General features: G+C 39.8%; 1 protein-coding gene across 4 annotated transcripts; it reads right to left on the bottom strand.

Moving 5' to 3' along the window:
• Nucleotides 1–1514: 1514 nt before the first annotated feature.
• On the bottom strand, nt 1515–20297 carry LOC133124936 (speckle-type POZ protein-like A). Of its 4 annotated transcripts, none has more exons than XM_061236531.1 (12): nt 20175–20297; nt 17916–18073; nt 15609–15743; nt 13531–13652; nt 12239–12390; nt 11870–11997; nt 8685–8862; nt 7179–7234; nt 5981–6103; nt 5349–5491; nt 5206–5259; nt 1515–4066 (listed from the first exon to the last, which is right to left on the bottom strand). In XM_061236531.1, exons 3-12 carry the CDS (start codon nt 15684–15686, stop codon nt 3922–3924), a joined length of 1179 nt encoding a protein of 392 aa, XP_061092515.1. In that variant the 5' UTR covers nt 15687–15743; nt 17916–18073; nt 20175–20297; the 3' UTR covers nt 1515–3921. The 4 variants fall into 4 exon arrangements, with proteins under 4 accessions (XP_061092515.1, XP_061092514.1, XP_061092513.1 ...); XM_061236530.1 differs by having other exon boundaries at nt 15609–15769; nt 20025–20241; XM_061236529.1 differs by having other exon boundaries at nt 20025–20241.
• Nucleotides 20298–20861: the final 564 nt, after the last annotated feature.

Raw genomic sequence — 20861 nt, 5'->3', positions numbered from 1 at the left:
AAAAATGTAGTCTGCACTCCAACCTCAGAGTCATTGTATCCTTTACTCAGTGGTAGAGTACAGAAGCAAAATAACAAAAAATGTGTCACAGTCCAATAAATTATGGTGCTCACTGCTGGAATCACAGAAGTGCCCCAAAATTTCCTTAACTCTGTTCCCCTCCTTTTTATGCGGGGAAACATTCTGCCATCATCTGGATGTACTGATCCGTCCAGCCCTTAATTAGCATCCTGCGCAGAACGTCTCATTACACCCCCACCACGCCTCCCCGTCCTTTTCCTCTCCATGGGACAAAGCAAATGCTCAAGACGTTCAACAGAAAGATCAGTACTGAGCAACGATGACGGCTCATTCCCAGATGGCAAATTAAAGCGAAGGCATTTTTCAAACGTGAAAAAGGATACTTTGATATTTAGTCATCTACATTAACGTAAAATCCCCTTGGAGCTTGTGTGCGTGTTATCAAAACATGTCCCTTTTCTCTAGTTTTGAATGTTGTCGGAGTTTCAGTGCAGACAAAAAAATAAATGGAAGCTGTACAAATGCAATGATATCGGCGCTTTCCTGAGACCCCGGGTGCAGGACAGGCCTGTGCTGGTGTAGGCAACATCTTCCACACCTCCAGTCAGACTGCATGTTGGATACTATAATTAGCAATGATTTGACATGAGATAAAGAACACTTGGCTTCAGGGATGTTCTTTAACTGCTGTAGATGTTGTGGAGAGAAGACTGCTGTCAGCACCCATCTTCTAGCAAAGCAAAGATAAAATCTTTCCACCTGCAAATGGGCCAACATTTTCTGCCGCACCAAAAGGTTTTCACCATATATCCTTTATGATGTTCTCATGCATTCCAATATGTGTAGAACATGTGTAATACAAAGATCTGCCTATAGCAAACATCAACCTGGCACAGAATTATGTATGCACGTATGCAGTTTTTATGGGAGTATAAATGCACAGCACAAGTATCGCTCCCATTCAGTTTGCCTAGTGTGAAACTGTTGCTTCAGCACGCAGAGGGACATTAACCGTTTTGTACTGACAAAACCCATGTGAACTGCCGTTCACACTTCACATCTCTAGAGGGTACAGTAAGCACAACAATGTACTGAACGAGCCAACTGTACATTATGAGAACTAGTCTTTCTTAACAGCAAAACAAAAAAATATGTTAAAGAAATACTGCTAACCCCTGTAGGGAAAAGGACACATTGTATTATTACGGTATGTCAACAGGACATCTCACCTCAATGCACAGGGTACTGAAGGCCAAAGTTTTCTGTACATACTAAGAATGTCATATATACAGCTTGACATCTGTCGCAATATGAAACCGTTCCATTCCCTGCTCAAAAATCAAGGTTATGTGTCCTGTAAACTTGGCCATTGGTTTTCTGAATTTAGGGGCTTGCTTGCTGACTCGGATGCAAACGTACTCTACTTGGGATACACAGATACCGACCAGAAGTTTGTCACACACTTCTTCAGTATGTCACTTCCAAATAAAGGCTAACACAAACTTTATGCATTTTATAAGGAATACATTTTAAGGTTGTCTTTACAGCTAAGATAACATGACAAAATATCAATACATAATACATTTCCTGACAGCAAATCAACGGTAATTTACTGTAAATGATAACAGACAGCTTAGAAAAGCAGTACAGTATCACAAACTCATCAAAATCCATTGGACTACATTTTATATGTCATCATAGCACAGTGTCTCAGACATTTTTGGTACATTTACTCTTGTGCGCTGACGGTCATTTTGAAGTTGTAATATTAATGTGTACGTAGGGGGACACAGACGGCTGCATGACAAGAGATCAACTCCTTGTTCAAATATCAATGTATTGAAATGTGCAAACATCATACATGGCTGTTTTGTGCTTCGGACTTATTATAAAATGACTTCAGTTTTTCTTTGCTTTCAGAGAAAACAAATTCACAGCTACTTCTCTCGCCGAACACAACCCCTCCCCTCGATTTGATGAAATTACTGAAGCGCAGCTTCAATAAAACCGGCTGGAACCGGGGGGTTTCTAGAACGTTTGCAAAAGAAGGCATCGATTGTCAATCGAACGGACCCAAGAGTGGTGGAACAAAGCCGTACGTGCATCTTGTTTGCAAACGACGCGTCGGAGCCACACGAAAGCAGATAACAGAGTAATGCCCAGGTAGAGTGTCACTGCATTTCCAGGTAGAAAGTAGAAAATGTGCTGAAGTGCACCCTTTCACATATCTCTCTGAGATGCAAAAGGGAAAGAAACAGGATAGCATGTTCACAGATGATGCAAGACATGTTAATCCAACGATGACATGCCAACATGGCAAAGCTACAGCAGCATCTCTTCTGGAGGAAGGATTTTAGCTTTGGTACAGATTTGGCCAACATTATTTCACTGGGGGGGGGGGGGGACGTCAAATATAAACGAATAATGACATGACAATGACAGTAAGCAAATAAACAAAGGTGTTCACTGAGCACATTTTAAATATATTCCAGATAAGGAAAGAAAAAAAATTAAAACTGTAAACAAGATTGTGCCAATCACTGGAGTATCCATTATGTAACAAGTTCATGTGTCAGTTCCTGTGGCATAAATAATTTCAGGAGTGAAAATCCCAATTTTCTTTTTTTCTTATTCTCAAAAAATAAATCCACAGAAGAAAATCCATGTAACAAAAGTTGACGCTTACAAAAAAATACAAAAATGCAACGTAGGACAACCAAATATGTAGATTAAGGCTAGTGACATCACAGCAGCTCAGATGACAGAGCAATTTGGACTATTGTCAAATTACATCTTTGCAGCTAAAACCCCATTCTATTTTACATACATTACACACTAAAGATGCTCAGCATCTTGTATGTCTTACTCATGTCTGTGTATATCCTCTTTACATGGACTGAAGTTAGACCCCATTTCTTCGAGTTCCTGCACTTATATATGCGTATCGCTGAAGAGACAAACATACGATCAGAAATGCACCTGAACTTTTTTTCCACAAAACCATGCATTGTGTTCCGTTCCACCCTATTCTTTTTTCATTTCAAAACAAAAAATATATATATATTTCCTTTAGTTAACCATAGAACATAGTTCTTTGCCCCTAAGTGGAACAGGGAGAAATAATTTAAAAATGATTTGAATCTATACAAAATAAGTTCAAAATAAAGTGGATGAGTGTGTGACAAGGAAATGTGTAAACAACGCTATGGGAAACAAATCTTCATATCTACCCAGTGTTTCCGGAGGTGCAAAACACAGACATGCTGTATTCAGTTCCTTTCGTGTTGTGTCCAGGCTTACACAGTTTCTCATAATGCACAGCATGTTCTGAAAAGCATTTTCAAACAGGGCTACCTAACTTTGAAACCTCTCTGAAGATGGTGAATGCGTGGTTTTATATGAAAAAAGGTGCCATCAATATGGGGCATATTATATTGTTCTTTTAGAAAGTGTGAGTGACTTGGCCCTGCACACATAATTTTCACTTTTTTCCCCAATGTCTAGTCACAAAAGAGGCTAAACATTAAAGATAAGCAATATTTTCCCAGTAAACCCTTAATGACACATTCCTCTCAAGCTCCATTTTAAAACTACTGCATTATGGGAACTAGTGCAATCTGGAGAAGGCCTGGTCTCTTACAAAGCAGGCACACAGTTAAATACAATATAAACTCTGAAGCAATGGCAGATCGTTTTAAGGCCATTTGAAATTACGGAGAAAAACATCAGCAAATAAAGCTCGAAAACCAAAAAAACTCTCGGGGTCGACGGAGGAGGAGGGGAGCGTGATGCGTTGCCCGTCCTCCGCGTTCTGACGACGTCGCTCTTCCCTGGGCTGGTGCGGGCAGGGTACCGAACACCTGGGTTTTCCTGTGAAGTCTTTAAAACGCGCGGGGGCAGTCAGGACTGTTTTAGGCGCTTTCGGGCCAGGCCGAAGGGCGGACACTGTGCCGACGCCAGGGCGCGGAAGGCCTCTGCCACCAGGTGGGGGTGGGACTGGATCATGGACTTCCAGCCTGCCGTCTCCATAATGTCCGTCGCATGGCTGCAAGAACACGGGACAAAAGTGAGTTCAGAAATGACAATGACATGCTGAGCATTTTTAAAAAAGGAACTACATCAAACGGGATGAGAATGAAAATTGGACAAATAATTCAAAGTTCAGACTGGGGTGGTAGGATGGATACTGGATATGTGAACACAGGTCCTTACATACACTGCTCCTCTGCCTAACTTTTTAAAATTTGCCAGCATTGGATATCCCACAATTTCATTCATATACACTTTTAACAGCAGCACTAGATGGCTCTCATCATGTGTCAGATACAAGAGGATCATTGGACTTGTTAGCTAGCTACCTGCAATGTCCGTTTAATTTGTATTGTAATGAAAAAAATCAATGTCCGTTTGTGTGGTAAAAAGGTGAGGTTTGTGAAGTACTTTTGTGAAGGTCGTACTGATCACAAAATGCAAAAATAAAGCTAATAACATGACAGCCATATAACGTCATCTTGCCCAATCAAAGATGATAATGTGACTAAGATTACTTGCGTGTTTTTGGACAAGAGCACATGATAGGGAATTGATTGGGGTTATGCGGGGAACAAGTGGAGCATCTCTATCACGCATCATCTTTTGTTGAATGAAGAAAAACGAGGTGGTAGCGCTACAAATAATTATTACTGTCAGATGATTTCCAACTTTTGCAAGTGTTTGGGCAATTATCACTGGGTTTACCGGTGATGCGATTGTAACTGCCAGTAGATTGTTCATATTCTGCTTTCTGCTACCCTCATTTTTACAGCTTTATTAGCAGTCTAGCGTTAGCCAACTGTATAGCTCCCTGTGTGAACATAATCAAAAGGCGTGAACATCTGCATAATCAAATAATTGCTCACATTGAGTTTATTTGGGGCAATGCTTTTGTGGAAAATAAAGATATTTAGTCTTAGAAAGATGAAAGTTTTATCCCAAATACTGACTGTTGCTGCATTATTACATATCAAATACGTTCTAAAATCGTGTTCAAGTCACTCCGGTGTGACCGTATGTTATAGGGACCCACGTGACCAAACGCCAAAAGGGTTAATGAATGCCACTAATGCAGAGATGCACCATCCATTCGTACTTGAATCACTGCACACCAGTGAATATTTCTGTCTCACAGACAGATCAATCACTTACTTGCTGTTCCAGTTCTTCCCGTCTTTACAGCCAAGTTGCCTCAGTACGCTGCATCTATGGCAGGATGATATAGGAACGTAAGGTTTACACGGCTACACCGAGAAAGGCCGTCATTCATCACGCAGTTGTGAAGGGATACTTGCCTGTTGATAAAATCTATGGCTTGTGCTTTGAGCTGTTCGGCGCTGTGCAGGTCTGCGAGGATGAGGATGTCGGCGACGTTCTCCACAGAAAGGCTGCTGCACAGAGCTTCTTCACACATGACCTTCAACCGCTCCAATGCATACTGTGGGGAGCACCCACACACACAACACACACACACACACACACACACACACACACACACACACACACACACACACACATACATACATAAATGCACGCACGCACACGCAGAGACAGAGACAGAGACAGAGACAGAGACACAGACACACAGACACACAGACACACAGACACATAAATACATGCATGCACACACACACAGACACACACACACACACGTTAGCATATACATGTCCCCTCTCCTCAGTATTAGACAACCTACAGACAGTTATCAACTCGGTGGAATGTGAAAATCACACAATTTTCTGACAATGACATTAAGCCTCTCATGGCTTTGAAAAGGGAGGACATTTCCTGGATATGCAGACCTTTACATTGTTAAAGATATGGCACGCTGAATTCTCACGCGAGTCTGAAATGCCATATCAAAATAGTTGTAGTCCAGCCGTCTGAAATGACCTCTCACGTCAAAGTCCCATTTTACGCCACTCACTTTGTCTGCAGCTGCCAGTAAGCTGTCGGCCATTTTCTCCAGGTTCGGTGCCTTTCCCGTGTAAATGAAGCCCATCATTTCTTTAAAAACCTCAGGGTCGACGTCACTTATGTCTACACGGTTCTGAAGGCAGAAATGACAAGCAATCACAAGAGAGTTGTATGTCGGAACAACCAGTAAGTCATTAGAGGGAGAAATGTATTATGGGATTATAATTTAAATTCACAGTGAAAAAGGAGGCCACATAACAAAAAAGTTGACTACTTTGCCATTTTATTCTGTAATCTGTAATCTGTAGAAACCTTCAAGAACCTGTCATGTAACTTTATATGCTATAAACGTTACCCTGTGAAGGCTTGTCATCGAACATAATACCCTGATAAGTTTACCCTGTAAAGCCTGCAGTGTAACATAATACCATGATAAGGTTCCCCTTTAAGGCATGTTATCTACCATAATACCCTGGTATGTTTACCCTGTAAGGCCTGTCATCGAAAATAATACCCTGAAAAGGTTACCTTGTAAGGATTGTCATCTAACACAAGCTTTAAATGTAATGCAATAACATGTAAAGTTTAACCCGTACAAATCTGTCCTAACCCTGCAAAAGTTATCGGGGAAAAGTCGCTCATGTGCATATATCCCTTAAAATGAAAATTACATTAAACTTACATTAAATCTTTCTTTTTTTTTTAATATTATTAAAAAATACTTAACTGGCATTCTCACAAAATAAAATGTCTTTATAATTGCTTTGGTTTTAGAGCTGAAAGTAAAGCACTTTCGGCTACATTTGACATATGAAAGATGATATATCAATAAAGCTTATTATTATTATTATTATTATAAAATGTGATGCCGTGAAATAGATAGCTACCTGATGATATCTAAATTATTACACAAACTTAGTTAACACTTAAGTTCGTACTTTACTCACGTAAACCCATCAGGGCTCTCTTGGCCCAAACAGTTTCAAATCTAATAAAAAACACAATTACATTAGTTTACTAATCCATTGATTGAGGTCCTTTGATTCATGTCTTAGTCAAATACCCTGCCCCCATCAACATGTCAATTACATTCCACAATTTCACCTGCCAAATTTCTTATTCAGGCCTACTCCTTATTTATGAGCATATTGAAAGATAATCATATTGAAAGAAAAAAATAGTTTGAGAATGCACTAAGCAAAACCTACCTTCTTACTTTCTTCCATTTCATGTTCAAACATGGCATTAAAAACTGGTGATCTGGCTGTGAAAAGAAAAAAAATTCAGAGGCTTACAGGAAGCACAGCTTCTTTTCCAATTTCCTATTTTTTCATACATTTACACGTTCCCCTTTCTCACTCAGTTGGTCATTAGGATTGAGTAGATAATTTAGTTGGTAACTCATTTTTCATTAGTTACCCGGTTCACAAAAAACACAAAAACAGAATGTCTGGGTTCCAGTTTGCCAAGAAGTACTTAAAAGAACAACCACAGTTCTGGTAAAGGTGTTTTGGACAGATGAGACAAAGATTTAGTGATGGCATTGAGAAGGAACTGCCCAAGATCCAAAACATACAACCTCATCTGTGAAGCACCTGGTGGGGGTGTTATGGCCTGGGCATGTATGGCTGCCGAAGGTACTGGCTCACTTATCTTCACTGATGATATAACTGTTGCTTATCAAATGTGTAGACACATCCTATCTGCTCTAGTTCAAGCGAATGCCTCAAAACTATTCAAAACATACTGCTAAAGCAACAAAGGAGTTTTTCATAGCTAAAGAATAGTCAATTCTTGAGAAGCCAAGTCAATCACCCGATCTGAACCCAATTGAGCATGCCTTTCACATGCTGAAGAGAAAAACTTAAGGTGACTAGTCCCCGGAATAAGCATGAGTTAAAGATGGCTGCAATATAAGCCTGCTAATAATGCTAATTCACTCACAGCAGGATGGCCAGTATATGACAGGCTGACTGATGGGTGTCACAAAATTGTCTGCATCCTCCTATAATGCGTATTGAACATTCCTGATCAAGAGATGGAATGGGATGAAAAGTAATCAGAGCAAAGGTTCTGGGTTCAGTCTGACTCGAGCTGAATCCAGAATATGTTTCATGTATTTCTGACAACTGCCATTCTTGTAAATAAACAACATTTTCATCAAGTTCGGGAGACCTTCACGTTTTCAGGGCATTGTACATAAATGCAGGACTGGCTCCACTTATCTCGGTCATAAACATTACATCAAGCAGAGGAGCCTGTACAGCACAAGGAGGCAGGCGATATCCTATCAACCGAAACCCTTCCTCTCTGGCTGACGCCCTGTGTTGCCCCTGTGGGATTTCTGGACAGCGTCAGTTAATGAGTTAGTGCATCAGCTGGATGCACTTCCTGCAAAACATAATCTTTATACTTTTTTTAACACCAGATTTTCAGAGTATCTCGGAATTACCCATGCCACAAAAACTACCCATCAAACCGTTGCTATAAATATATTTAAAAAAGTGTTCCCCACTGACTATTCTGGAGGTTGCGCTTATCCGAGACATGGTGGCAGGCCACTAAGTGACAGTTTCTGCACCGGCGCTCTTTTAATCACACAGCACTGCTGACATGGCCGGCGTGGAGAGAGGACAGAGAGCAACCGCATATCCCTTATCCTGCCCGTCAGCACGGCAGGGACGGATTAGCACTGTAGGGAAAGGGGTCTTTACCTGCTAATATGGATTTGTGGGCTTTGAACTCCTGCCCCCGGACGTAGAGGCTGCAGTCTGTAAACCTGGAGCACTCCCACAGGTGACCTAGGTCATCAGACAGCTGGCATTCCGGAACCTTCAGCATGTTCATGTTGGACTGGCCGGAGATGTTCACAGAATCTTGGACCACGCTTACCTAAAATTATGCAGAAACGGTAACTTAACACAGACACACAGCTTGTGTACACATATGCGTGTCCATATGTGTACACAAGTCACTCTTTGTTATTCTTTTTATTATTATTCTTTTTTTTCATTTATTGTTATTTTTAGTAACTCTCTTTTAGTAACCCTCCCCTCAAAGGCTTCATACTGTTCTCTCTCTCTCTCTCATGCTCCCTCTCTCCCTCCCTCTCCTCTCCTCTCAAAATTACCGATGTATATATATGTTTTTGTATTATTAAAAATAAAGTTGACCTCCCAAGAGGTGGCAGGAATTAAAAAAGATTTAACACAGCTGACAATTTTAAGTTGCTTCTATTCATTTCTGTAATAGCATAGACTTTCTTAGGGTAAATTATAAATAAGAACCTTTCATCATTCCTAACAAACACTTCATAACTTCCATTTAAATGCCACTGAGGCATGATACTCACGGAGAAGCATTTGTGTCACTGACAAGAAGTGAAATACAGTGACAGGTCGAATTAAATAAATGCGTCTATCATGACAGCAGGTTATCACAGCCATATCAAAGGAATCAAACTGTGCAGACACATTGGCAGCTCAAACACTAATAGTCTAATGGCTTGAATTAAGTGTAAATAGTTAAAAATGTTTCCACTCAAAAATCTACTGTAATCTTCAGTAAGAAGATTACAATTACACTACCTCCTCTCTATACCGCCGTATAAAAATAAATAACAAGAAGGATGTTTAAGTAGCATCTAACAAGACCAGCCTTCTTCGTCATAAAACGGGGTGTTTAAGAAAAAGCCGCATGGGAGAAAAACAGCAATCACAAATTGAGTAACCTGCGATTTTTACAATGCAGCCAGTTGTAGTTCAAATTAATTAACTTCCCAGGGACAGCTTTAATTAACGAGGAAAGCAATTCCATCTTCAATTTATAGCTAATCTGCGTTAATTGCCAATTTCCCAGAAAAAGTTAATAGTCCTTTCTAAAAACCTTTTCACGCACACACAGGGTTCTCATCTTTTCCCTCATATTCAGGTAATTGTGTTTATAGCAAATTCTGTGGGTGCATTATTTAACCTGTTCTGCCGAAGTGACTTCAAGATGTACTTTTGAAGTGACATTCTCTGGGGTAAGCCTTTTCAACAACTCACAATTCCAGTAAATGGTATCTAATGAAACTAATCTAGGTGGCAGAATTTTGTAGCTTCCTGGAGTAAATCCTTTGACAGAAACAAAAATAGATACAAAAAATCCCAATTTTGCTAAACAAAGGAACAAAGCTAATCTGGAAGCCCAGTGGCATAGTCCCTCAGCCAAAAATGTTCCCTCACAGGTGTCTTGTTTTTCAGATGTTTCATTTAGATGGTAAAAAGTCCTGCACACTTCAAGTTAAAACTTGCACTGAGTTGCAGAGAAAGGCTGGCTCTAGTTCTCACTCATGACCCTTCATCCTGATACTAGGAGAGGTTCTTCTTAATACTGTGCCATAATATAACCAAGATGTAAAACAATCAAAATAAAAGTTATATAGTGGATCGTGTAAAACTGCTATTTCACCTATATTTTCATCCTCTGCAAAGGCCAGGTTAAAAATGTGAACTAATCTCCTAAGCCATACAATCCATACTCCTCATTCCCGATACCTTCAAACCTCACTGCAGATGACATTGTAAACTCTGGATGGAAAGGTTGCCGACATCCGCAAATTATTTGAGATGGTGGAGTCCCCAAACACAAGCTAATCCTCTCCCCAGACAACCCTCCTCTGCCAACTCATTAGCCCTCCCCCTTCTTGGCCTTTTCTCCCCATGCGGACTCTGAGCTCTCTCAAATCTTGCTATCCGATGGTGCCGGTACCTGCAACCGGGATTTCAGCCTTCTGACCATCTCTGCTGGCACTCTCCCATTCACGTCTTCCCTGGTGAACTCATTCCTCTCCACTGGATGTATCCCAGCAGACTTCAAACAAGCTCGTCACCCCCCTGCTCAAAAAAACCCACTCCTGTGCCATCCTGAACCACTGTTCAGTCTTCCTTTTTTCTCTCCTGAACATTCAGTTTTCAAATAACTCTCCTTTCCTTCCTGGAAATGACCTAGACCTACCTCAAGTCCAGTTTCAGTGATAAACACTCAGAGAAACCCATCCTTAGGCCCGATTTATACTTGTCGTACAACCCTTGCACAAGTGTCGTAAGACAAGAAAGACACATTTACCACTGAAAAAAGTTTAGTATGAGACTATAGCGCACAGTGTAGCACACCTGTAGAATTTTGTTATGCAGAACATTCACACTTTGTCGCTCAGCGTTGATTTGACAGCTAGACGGAACACTGAAATTCATTGTCACGGACAGGCCATGCTAGGCTCCGGTGCGTTTTCAGAAATGTAAACATCAGCTGTTTGGCATCTTGTTTTCATAGAGACAACAGAACAGTCATCGCTGACCTTCACTGAAATAAAATGCAAAACATTTGTGTCATACAATTCAGGGTGGGTCCGATACTATAGGGCAGCTTCTTTCTTCTCCATTCCAATCCTTTTTTACCTCTCTATAACTTTCGCCATGGTTACTGTTGAGATCTTCCCACACTTGGGAATCCCAGACTTGCCACTTGGGAATCTGCTGGACAATATTTGCTTCCTATGTTAATATTCTCACCTACCAGGTAACATAAGGGAGGGGGGGGGGCAGCATTTACAAAATCATGTCTCATCTATTATCATGTCATGATATGATATAAACATGAACATACCACTGACATGACGGTCAAAACTTTTTATGAAAGAACAAAAGAAAGAACAAACTGCTTACGGCAAGGTCTTAGGGGTGCTCTAAGCAAAAAGCGTCAAATAAAATGTTTCCAAAATGCAGATTCCTGAACATGAAAATTCTCTCAGAGAACTGCATTATTTTAATAATGTTCACTCTTCCATGAAATATCAAATGCTAAAAAAGTTCACCTCATCAGATGTTTGAGCTGCAGAGCTAAAAATCTAAATTACCTCGCAGAACAGCGTGAGCTTGTCCTCTGGTAGGAGTCCGTTTGCCTCGTCAAGCAAAAAATCTCTTCGAATAAATTTTTTGAAGCCCCAGTCTTTCCCTTGGACAAATCGATATGCTCTCTGGCTTTCTAGTGTGGAGGAAACAGAGGCATTAATCACACCTCAAACCATCCAAAACTGTCCACGGGCTGAAAGAGCGCACTGAAAAACTGTATCTGTCATCATTATTGGTGTACGGAGGGTTGGCAAAGTGGTGAAATTCATTCTAAATTGTTATTAGGCAATAAATTGTGTTTGATATTGAGAAGTTGAAGATGGGCAGTGACATGCAGAATCCTAGTACAAAAGAAAAGAAGCGTTACTCCTTACCCATAGCTTTAGTTTCTTCTCTCTTTGCATTGAGCAAAGAAAACTTGAACTTTGCTCTAACTTCACTTTTTGGACAGCTAACCAGAAGTAAATACAATGAAAGATAGTCTTTACTTTCATCATCCAGTCCCTTTGGGTTAACACGGAGGCACCTAAAAGACACACAAGGAGCTCATGAGCCATCCAAGAACTTTAGTGTTAAAACCCGAGTATCTATTCAGGGTTCTCGACAAAATGTTGCAAGAGTGCTGCTCAGTCCCTTCAAAGCAGACACGCAAGTAAAGTGGGGGTGGGGGGGGGGGGGGGTCTACCTCTATTAGGTAGACCAATACACTAGCTTGGCCCAGCGATGGACTGCCGACCTGTCCAGGGTGTATTCCTGCCCAATGTATGCTGGGATAGGCTCCAGCCCCCCTGTGACCCTGTTCAGGATAAGCGGGTTAGGATAATGAATGAATGAATGAATACACTAGCTTGTTAATGCAAATATTTAATCAGCCAATCATGTGGAAGTAACTAAATGCATAAAAGCATGCAGATGTGGGCAAGAGGTTCAGCTGTTGTTCAGACCAAATGCCAGAATGGGGAAGAAATGTGATCCAAGTGACTTTGACCATGGAATGATTGTTGGTGCCAGACAGGTTTGAGTATCTCAGAAACTACTGATCTCCTAGGATTTTCACACACAACAGTCTCTAGAGTTTGCAGAGAATGGTGCAAAAAAACAAAAACATCCAGTGAGCAGCAGTTCTGCGGGCGTATTGTTAATGAGAGGTCAGAGAATGGCCAGACAAAGTCAAAGCTGACAGGAAGGTGACAGTAACGCTAATAACTGAACATGAGGGCAATATGCAGAAGAGCTACCCTGAAAACAAACATCAAAGTGGATAGGCAACAGTAGCAGAAGACTAATAAATCTAAAAAATAAATCAAATAAAAACACCAAATAAAGTGCTCACTGAGTGTAGGTGATAGATACTATTTTGTATTGTATCATTATACAGTGAGGGCAAAGAATGGCACACCACGACCATTAAATCTTTGGGGAGAACACTGCTATAATACAACAAGCTCACAAATATTCTTTCAGACTCACAGATTATAGCTGTCCTTTTCTTTGACTCATAGACCTCAGATGGGATTACCATCAGGTTAAAATGCATCTAATTTTAAACATGCCTAATAATGGGCCTTACAGGCATTTTGTGGTAAACTCGCTAAACTTACATTTACTCACAGATAGAAATGTTATGACCATGAGGCACCAGACAGATGGTTCTTTCTTTTCTCACCATTTCATCTTGTCGTTGGGTCCGGACGAGAAGGTGGAGCTCTTCAGCACCTCTCCCATCTCCTCCCGGCAAAAACTAAAGTTATTTATGGTCCACATGTATGAGAACTTCACTACTTTAACCTAAAATACAAGCAATAAACAACAAAAACAAATAAAACTTATGCCTAAGTTCCCCAACATTTTCATTTTAAACCGCATTAAGTTCTCAGCCAGTAAAACCTGAGAAACTAACAGAACACACGCTCATTCAGAAGAGGCATGTACAAATAGCCACTGTGACTAGGTTAACTGGCAACGTACAGGTGTCACCATGGGCACAGAACCAATTAACTACAGCATCATATAATAGACAAAAAGGATAGACTTGGTCAAATACATCGTACAAGCTGTGTGGGACTAATACTGTGAAATCCAGATGGTATACCTCCTGGTGGGACAGTCCGTGAAAGTCTGACACAAACTTCCCTTGACATCTCAGAATTGCTGGAAATGTTCCATAAATAAACTTCCAGTGAAGCATATTTTATATTTAGATCACAATGTGAGGTCATTCCATTGAAAGTGGCCTTATCACCATTCAAAATTAATAGAGAAGCCAATCCCACTTTTACTTCAAATAAACAAAACACATGGAAATGGAAAGTTACAGGTTAACAACACTAAAACAAGTTGATTTAAATTGTATTGGGGCACTGAATTGTTTTCTTTACATAGCAGGGGTACTAATTCAAGAAGCAGCTCCCTTCTGTCTGGTTGTATGAAAATTTAGGGGTACAGTTCAGTAATTTCCAGCATTAGTGCAAATATCACTTATGCAAATATTAGGCCTACAAGTTCATTTAACTGCCATGTTAAATTAAACAAAATCAGCAACAAAACGAAATGACCCGTTCCATCATACTCAGTTGTAAATCATATCTCCTATCATTACATTACATTACATTGCATTTAGCAGAGGCTCTTATCCAGAGCAACGTACAACGTAGATAATAGCAATAGCAATAACTATGAGATAATAGCAATTTTAATCAGAAAACGGTTTTGAGATTTACATTTTTTTGCGAGAGTAATGTGCTTTTTTTATGCTGAATTCAACATCTAAATATACTTTTAAATAGTTTATTTAATAGAAAAAAATAGAAATTTAATTGAAACCGCTTCTCACGGTAATCCAGAACTCATAGAAATATGGCCTACATCGGTAACTTGGTGTTGGCTTTGACAGTTATCGTAACTTTGAGTTAAAAAAAACAAATGAACAAACAAGCTAGCTATTTCCAGCAATGCACCTCTGTAACAGTTGTTTCAAACAGCAGGAGATGCTATGGTTGTATCTACAGGGAGGTTGCATAATATGGCATCGGCTACAGAAAGTGAACATACAGAAAGCTAACCCCAAAAGGCCTAGAAGGAGCTACTGCATAGTCTCTAATAATGTCAGCTTGTGACACAGAATGGTTGCATTTTAAAGAGACCTCACAACCTCGTAAGCGTTTTCTCAAATCTGTGGTTTCACGATAATACAGGTTTTAAACACTGCCGCTTGCTTAATATTGAAAGTTGGCTGGTATTGTTAGAAAGCTTAACCTCTCTTCAATGCCATGTAAAAGTCAAAATGTGCCTTGGGGTCAAAGTTGCTCATCGTACTCAATTCTCTGCGTCTCCATAAACCTTACGACCAAATGAATTAAAACCATTGTCATTGCAACTTTGTTGATGTGCTTGTTGCATTAAGTTCACATCGTAACCACAATAAACATTTAATACATTGTGCAGCCCTGGCAAATAGTACACCTTTGGCATACAGGAAGAACAAAATAAATAACCTTTTCCAAGAATCAGTTCAGATAGAACACCTCCTTCTACAGAGCGGATAGTACAACAAACTGAAGAGTTGTAGTTTAAAAATAAAGGGCCACAGAGAATGTGTATTACCATAAAAACACATCAACAGCTGCTGAGCGAGCTTTGCACTTATGTAAGAACACGCGCAACATAACAGACAACAGCAGCACATACACAATAAAGCTAAATTAGATATTATAGATATTAACTGCAGAACAGAAGTGGGTTTACCTGCGTGTAGCACCAGCTCTCAGCCACAGGTCCGCTGGACATCTCCCCGGGCGGAGGGGGGGTGGGGACCCGTGACATCGCCAGCTTAGCCTTCAGGCAGAGACGCTGACGTCCCTTTAAATTTCACCACTTAACCTTCCCAAGAAAAGAGGCAAACAACACTGTCAAATAAATAAAGACGGCATTAATTTTACACTGCCACATTAAAAAACACATCAAATCTAAATCACATTCAGATTTATGTTTCAACGGTCAATTTTCATTAGAGCGCAACTTCTGGGCGAAACTGCATCGCAAGGTTCAGCACCGTCGCAGTAATTATGGTTCACTTTTTGTTTACAATAATCTTTGGTTTCCCTTCCCTGATAAAATGTTAACAAACAAAGCTCGTCAGACTCAGAAAATGACATCTAGCCTACTCTTTTTGAAAAATGGTGACTGCAAATTTCACAGCATTGTAACACAAAGTGCTAAAGTCAGGCAAAGTATAATACGGTGACAGAAGAATTGAATTAAGGAGAAATGAGCACTGGAACAGGGTGTATCAGGCAAGAGGAGACAATGTCACGTCGGAGAGTTTAACTAAAACAGAGCCATAATGTGTTCAAGACACATTTAGTACAGATACAGCAAATGTATAAAAACTTGAACCAAACAGATTATGATAATTAAGGTGCTGTCTTGTTATGGTTCACCCCGATTATATAACATTTTCGCCTTTCACATTCTACAAATAATTGTTTTTAATTTCAAAGGTATGGTGTGTACATGTATGGCCCTAGTATTACAACAAAAATAATGTAGGACTGGGGGGATAGGGAATTAATCAAATGATTGTAGATATTATGCAGGAAGAATTATGCAAAAGGAAAACAAAATATTTGTACACTTTTCCCTTGTGCTGCAGGTGGCAAATTGGCAGCCACAGTGAGAGTGAACAGATGTCAGCTATAGCCATAGTAGGGAGATGTTGGCCACCACCGTGATGACGTGTTACACACTATGTGCTAGCAGTACAGTGTAATAACTACTAGCCAACCCCGCCTGCTTCCAATTACATAGCGATAACAGGAGAATGGTATCAAAGTCCAATTCATTGAAACAGTCCATTTAGGAGATCAAAGCAAGCAAGATCTTTCAAAATGAAATTATAGCAATGCTGTTCTTAAGGAAAATAGCAAAGCTAATAATTCTGGTCATAAGCTTTCTGGCAAGGGATTCAACCACCATAACGTATTGGATTGCATTTATTTGTGGTGAATCAGGAACATGCACCCCCACTCATCTGTGAGACATGGTGGCGGGGGTGTTATGGTTTGGGCATGTATAGCTGCCATTGACACTGGCTCACTTGTCTTAGTGATGACATAACTAATGCTAACAGCAGCAGAATTCATTATGGAGTGCACAGAAGCATCTTATCTGCTCAAGTTCAACCAAATGCTTGCAAACTCGATGGACGGCACTTAATTCTACAACAAGACAATGATCGTAAACATACTGTCAAAGCAACGAATAAGCTTGCCAAGCTAAAAAAAAAAAAAATTGACTGCCCAAGTCATTCAGCTGATCTGAATCCTATTTGAAAGAGCATTTCATATGCTGAAGAAAAAAACTCAAGGCAATTAGGCTGCGAAACAAGCAGGAGGTGAAGATGGCTGCAGTACAGGTCTGGCAGAGCATCACCAGAGAAGATAATCAGCACTGGGTGATGTCTATGGGCCACAGATTTCAAGCAGTCACTGCATGCAAAGGATAAGCAACAAAACATGATAACAGCCATTTACATAATATTCATATGTCCCAAACATTAAGGTGTCCTGAAATGAGGAAGGGGGGAGTTACGTATAAAAACTACAGTAATTTATACATGGTAAAGTATATACATACCCTTAAATAAGAGCTGAGAATGTGAACTTTAACCACATGCAAATTGTTTGATTGCAAATCCAAAATTGAGAAGTACAGGGGCAAGTATTTGTCCCAAACATCATGGAACACACTCTGCATTCAAAATAATGTGACTGATTAGAATAGTTCTTAATCACTCACCATTCTAAAATTAATTGCTATGTGCAGCAGTAGAAATGCCGCTCTCTACTAGTCATGATAAATTGGCTGAAGCCATCCAGGGAGCAGTTGATGGAAAAATGTTTCAGTAGTATTAGGACAATCCTAAAAGCTTACAAAATGTATAAGGAATGTCTGGCAACAATGTAAACAGACAGAAAATCACTGGTCTTTTCTTTAGGATGAGTTTACTATCTTTAGGATAGTAAACTTAATATAATAATTCTTTGCACTCACCTTATGTTTTAATGAAGGCATATATCTTCTTTCTGCTGATGATTTTACCATGAGTGTGCTTCTGAGAAAATTATGCTAAGAAGTGACCAGAAGTTGCATAGGCAGTTGCAGATCAGAAGATCACTGCATGCTTCACAGCATTTTCTGCAAAACCCATCCTGAAGGCAAGATGAAATAATGCCCTTGGTTAACAAGAAACTTTAACTTTTAGACTATGAAAAGTATATTTCAGTGCAATTGTTTGGTAACAAGATCAGCAAGTTTGTTTGTTGATTGATAATTGCAAAATTCACATCATCACAATTGGTCACAGTAAACAAGGACACCTTATCACAGTGCAACTGCAAAGGCAATATTTAAGCTTACTACAAATTCTCAGATAGTTCATGCTAATAATGCTCAAATAAACAGTTTATGTTTTCGGCATATAGTACAATTGGAATGCAACTATCCTGGCCACACACATCAGTAATTGGCAGTTATATCAAATGTCACCAAATTCTGTATTATCTGAAATGGATGGATTATGTTCATGGACCACAACTAAGATTTGGTGTATACCCAAACAGAACATTGCTTGGTATTGTGTGTATTTTTAGAAAAAGCAATATAGCAGCAATGATTAGGTACATGTACAAATAAGCGGCATAAGTCACACAACAAGAATATTTCATTAAAATTAAGTAAAAAAACAAAAAAAACGGTAAATTTGACCAGCCAGTTCTAGACAGTTACCTTGTCATTCCAATTCTAACTATATAGATAGAAGCAGTGTAATCTGCATAAACTGAGTCAGACTGCAGTCTAAACTATTGTGCTAGTGAGCAAATAAATCACTGCTAGCCTGCTACCCTGGTGAAAAAACAACACAAACCAGCAAAATGTCAAAGCTGACTAATACTGGTCAGTTCCCAGACAGTGCTGGCTTTATGCTGATCAACCGAATTAGCTGTGCTAGTAAATCATCTTAGTCAAGTTGATAAATGTAATGATTATGCTGGGATTAACTGGATCATGGTAGAACAACTAGTTCTCAAAAGCTGTCCATCAGAAACCAAGTTTTAATTTGATCCTTTTTTGTTTTTGCTAGGAACGCACCTCTATTCGTATCCAACACAGTAACCCAACGTTTGTTAGTTAGCTCACTTAACTACTCGACATTGACTGGATAACGTTAATGGTCAGTCACTTCGAGGATTCCAGCTAGCCAGGAAACCGGTTGTTTCTTTAACAAGAAAACGCGATGTTGCCATATCTTTATAGTTCCCAAACTTTTACCATACGTGCGAGGAAGCTGCGACCAACAGATGTGAGACAATGACATCTACCTGATCTCTAGCTATAGCTAAGTTACCTCTGTATTAAAACCACACGAGACTCAGTTAATTAAGATAACTATCTAGCTAGCTAGCTAGTTAACCTAGAAGCCAACAAAGCATTATATCTTTCAACGACTATTTCCGTCAGCACCCTTATTATAACTAGATTAAAACACTCCACATTGTATCATATAATGCAACACAAATGAGTGATAATAATGTTAATTTACACAAACTATATAGCCAAAGTTAACAACATTATCCAAACTTATTCAACTAGGACTAATGTCTAAACCAGGCAAGATTAGCCGGTTAGCAAACAATATGCTTGGTAGCTAGTTTGCCTAGTGAGGAAGGTTGGCTTTCTGTTATTTAGCTGGTAATTATGTAGAAATAGTAACGAATGAGTCCGTTGGAGAACAACTCCTAAAAAGGCGAAGCACTGACTCGTTGGTGAATTAACGTTAGATCATGGCAGATAGAAAGCATCACTCTGCTCCTTGGCCTACATTTGCTGGCTAGCCTGCTAACCAGTCTTTTCGGGCCAAAACAAGGCTTATTCCGAAACATAGCACATGCCCATCAACAACTTAATTTTCGTGTATGTCAAAGAATATTCAAGACTAAACAATGTAACGTTAACACTGTGCTAGCTGCATATTAGCTGCATGAATAGTCAACAAGAATAATCTTCGTGTAGCCAGGCTAGCTAGCCATCTAGCCAGAATGATAACCAACACTGGGGAAAAAACTAGCTAGCTAGGCTAGCTTAAATCATTTAGCGACGAACCTTCCTCTGACTCTTCCACCAGGGACAGACACAAAATATCCGATCTTTGTTGCTCCCTTTGTTTTAGTTATATTTTGCAATGTAAACCCTAAATTGAATCTTATTGATGAGAACAAATTGCGTATTTTCTATTTCAAAACAGATTTGTACCTAGCTATAACGTTTGTGGCTCAGGTCTGCTTGGCCAGTAATCAACGCATGCGCCGTTTTAGCAGCTCTTGACAAAACTTCCTGCTTTCAACACTAGTCAGTGAACTTTGCATTTAATCTAGACGCAGACAAGTGTAACGGTAGCGTCACTTACTTTAATAGCATCATTAACACCTTTGACGTGGCTGACAATATGCAAAGATCTATTTTCTCCCTGCAACCAAGGTGCAGCACAAACGTATTAGATTTGAAAATTAATGGCTGAATCCTCAAGACACACTCACTTAGGCTACATGTTATTTGTAAGTTTCAGTGCATGTCTTGAACATACACACAGTAGCCACTTAATCATGCTTGTGAACACAAATGCTGTTCCTCCAGACAACAAATAATTTGGCTGTAGCTCAGTATATAAAGTATGCAACCATGGCCAAGAAGTTTAATTGTTGTTCAACCAAGCATTAGAATGGGCAAAAACTTGTGATCAAAGTGACTTTGACCGGGGTATGATTGTTCATGCCAGATGTGGTGGTTCCAACATCTCAGAAACAGCTGGCCTCCAGGGATTTTTGCACTCTACAGGGTTTTCAGAGAATGGTGCTATAAACTAAAAACATCCAGTGTATGGAGGCTCTGCTGCTCTCCTTGTTGATGAGTGAGGTTGGAGGAGAATGGACTGACTAATTA

This window comes from Conger conger, chromosome 3, assembly GCF_963514075.1.
Source record: "Conger conger chromosome 3, fConCon1.1, whole genome shotgun sequence".
Classification (NCBI taxonomy): domain Eukaryota; kingdom Metazoa; phylum Chordata; class Actinopteri; order Anguilliformes; family Congridae; genus Conger; species Conger conger.
Note: the sequence above shows the minus strand (reverse complement) of the source record. Positions and strands in the feature narration are given on the sequence as shown.